We start from the raw sequence: 3,263 nt of genomic DNA on the forward strand, positions 1-3,263 counted from the left end.
AAAGAGAATAATGATATACTAATATTAATAATTCTTTTGTCAAATTTTCATTGTACGGTCAAAATAAAATAATCAATAATTTTCAATAATGCAGAAATTAATATTTTCTCACTATGAAGTTGGTGGGCGCCACCATGATTTTACCTCAATGCTCGTGTCAACTTTTGCGCTCTCACACCCGAAACGTCAGATACCCGAACGGGCAGATGACGGTCACACGCGTACGCGTACGCGTATGTGTGTGGGTAAGAGAAACGGATAAAGACGAGAATCGGACTTCCTCTTATACCCTTGTTGGCTTATTTGCTGCTCGCATGGGCACTTGGTAATATTTTAATTGGTGAAGAGTATTTTCGTCACTTCGTATCTCCAGGAAATTTCTCCGTTTATTCGTGGTGCTTCGTGTACTCCCCCAGTACATACGCACGACGGGATTGAGTGGGGTCCTGTGTGATCGTTGGCGTGCCCTTTCCTGAGTCAGCAGTCAGGACGAGCAGATGAGAATGGTGGGAATAAAGTTAGAAAAGTAGCGGACAATATTAAATGTGCTAACGTTAAAAAAGATTAGGAAGGTCATTTTCGTCATTTGAACAGGGTTGTTTGTTGGGACGTCTGATAGGGTCGTCAGTCTCCGTTAAGAGATGTTGACGGCGTGAGTGGGGACTGCTCTATATATACTTTTGCCAGAATGAGCGTGGCCTCGGTAGGCTCACCGGCACCCTTTATTCGCTCCGCCCTTCCCCGCCCGGCTCAGTGCTTCATCTCCCACGTCTCTCTATTCCTTGTATGGCAGCCTACCTGAACTGGCGATCGGTCGCTGCAGGAAGCATCGGGAAGCGATTCCTCCACCAGATCCGAGTCGCTTCGGCTCTCCCCGCCTTCTCCGTATCCTCTCCGGTGATTTTTTACAGGTAACTTCTTGTGCTCTCCTACTTAAAGACCTTCAAACGCTACTCCGTATCTGCATATAACTAGTCTTCTATCATGTTCTTGTCCTCTTACTTCGCCCAAAAGAAACCTTATGTGTCTTTATTTTCTGAAGCCTTTTGATTTCGCATGAATTAATTTGGATGTGAAGTAGAACCGACTTTTTCTGGATCATGCTATTTGCTTAAACGTTTTATCGATTGCTTTTAATATAAAATGGACTGCGAGATTTTGCATCTGATCCATAGAACAATGCTTCAGTAGATCCATTTCCATATGTTTCTATTTGTCTTTTTCTCGTCCAGTTCCTGATCTCACGCAACTTCGCCGTTGAGTGGCTTTATCGATTGCCTTTTTTTATGTGCACCGCCACGGACTATCGTACGCAGTCGTTACGATAATATCTACAACCGTAGGATCCACCCGTTGAGATCATCGTGGACGTCCCTCTTGTTCTTTGGATGTTCCGCGAGCCCAACGTATCAGAAAATAAATAATATCATAACGTACCTGCTCATGTACCCGTTTCTTGTGAGCCTCACCGAAGAGAGAAAGTGATTGCGTGTGAACGGTGTACAATCATCCACTCGATTGAGGTGTGGAAGCACGCGACAATCTGGGTCCTCCCTTTTGTACAAAATAAAAGTGGGCTCCAACCCACCAACTACACAAAACTAATCCTCTACCATCGCGAGTCAGCAAACAGATTCTCCTGTCGCACTCCTGTTTGACGCGTGTACATCTTGCAGATCCAGGGCCGTACACGACTCGTCGTACGACAAGAACGTGGACGAGCACGTCCGCCCGAGCGTGGTGCCGGACTATGTGATCAACGACAGCAGCTCTGACAAGTACTGGGGCCCACACCCCACCACCGGCGTCTTCGGCCCGGCTGACGACGACAGCGCCTTACTGGCCGGGAGCGGCGCTAAGCTTGTCGCTGGTCCAGGGAGCGGCCCTTCCGAGGTGGAGGCGACCGTGTGGTTCCGCCATCAGGAGGGCGTTGACAAGGCTCCCTACGCCTGAGCGCGCGGACGGCAAATCGCTATATGATATTATACTAATAAAGTGTGTGGAACGCCCGGAGAAGAATCTAAATTTGCCTCCAAAGTGTTTGATGGTTTGCTTTTACTTTCAGCAGTATGGCATGCTATTATCGTAGACTATATAATGGTCGTGACAATATTCTTAGCGGCTTGCTTGGATTTGCTAAATCCTACAATATTGTTTATAACTATGTGTTGATGAATAAAATGATATTTATGCTTCAGAGATTTTTTTTTTATAACATTTTAGTCCCAATGGTACTAAAATGAGATTACTCATAATTTTTAGGGTCTAATAATAATAATAATAATAATAATAATAATATAAAGTATAGGTCTAGCTTGTATTGTCCATTATTGATCTCATTTAGCCGGAGATAAAATTAGCTGTTATACAATTCATATATGTCTTAACTTTTTATATATCACACAAAATCTGTAACCTAAATACACACTTATTCAATTTTTTTCATCAAAACTTTAATTGACTTCAAAACAGATTGAGTGATATAGTTACTTACAGCTAGGAATAATGGCAACATTAATCATTTAAGTTGAGTCCTTAATTATATAGATTATTAATGTCCTCTGGGGATGGTGCAGTGGTCAAGACATGAGATGTTATCACGATTAAAATTCAGGGGGCGTTTGGTTCATTCATAGGAATAGGAATCGGAATGGGAATCATTGTATTGTGGAATGAGAATGGGTATGAATATGGATATCACTCTTAAAAGCAATGTTTGGTTAGTTGCATATCTTCTATCGGAATAAATCAAAATTTCCTTTTTTACCCTTAAAGGAAAATAAGAGAAAAAATTAGATTTGAGATAAAGATAAATGTAAGAGAAAAATATGATGAAAGAGAATGATGAAAGAGAAAGTGTGAAAGAAAGAATGAAGAGAGAGAAAGTGTAATGAGAGAAAATGAGAAAAGAGAGTATGATGGGAGAAAGCATGATGAGAGAAGATGAGAGAGAAAATATGATGTAAGAGAAAGTATGATGGGAGAGGATGAAGAGAGAGAAAATATAATGAGAAAAATTGAGGAGAGAGAGTGTGATGAGAGAGATTAAGGAGAGAGAAAGTATGGTGAGAGAGAAAGTGTGATGAGAAAAAAAGAGAACAGTGAGTATGATGGGAGAGAAAGAATGATGAGAGAGAGAGTGTTGAGAGAGAAAGTGTGTTGAGGAAAAAAGGAGGGAGTGTGACAAGAGAAATTGAGGAAAGAGAAAGTGTGATGAGAGAGAAAGTGTGCTGAGAAAAAAGAGAAAAGAGAGTGTGATGAGA

At 41.7% G+C, this 3,263-nt stretch overlaps 1 protein-coding gene across 1 annotated transcript; it reads left to right on the top strand.

Annotated features, from left to right (window-relative positions):
- Nucleotides 1-688: 688 nt before the first annotated feature.
- LOC122051921 (late embryogenesis abundant protein At5g17165-like) lies at nt 689-2,197 on the top strand. The gene is made up of 2 exons (XM_042613258.1): nt 689-911; nt 1,677-2,197. The coding sequence occupies exons 1-2, from the start codon at nt 787-789 to the stop codon at nt 1,951-1,953; spliced, it is 402 nt and encodes a 133-aa protein (XP_042469192.1). The 5' UTR covers nt 689-786; the 3' UTR covers nt 1,954-2,197.
- The last annotated feature ends 1,066 nt before the right edge of the window (nt 2,198-3,263 follow it).

The sequence above is a fragment of the Zingiber officinale genome, chromosome 3A (assembly GCF_018446385.1).
Source record: "Zingiber officinale cultivar Zhangliang chromosome 3A, Zo_v1.1, whole genome shotgun sequence".
NCBI lineage: Eukaryota > Viridiplantae > Streptophyta > Magnoliopsida > Zingiberales > Zingiberaceae > Zingiber > Zingiber officinale.

Excerpts from the sequence above, each read along its gene's own strand:
- LOC122051921 (XM_042613258.1), top strand. The coding sequence starts at position 787 with ATGGCAGCCTACCTGAACTGGCGATCGGTCGCTGCAGGAAGCATCGGG. Across the intron at positions 912-1,676 it reads TCTCCGGTGATTTTTTACAG|ATCCAGGGCCGTACACGACT; the intron begins GTAACTTCTTGT and ends TACATCTTGCAG.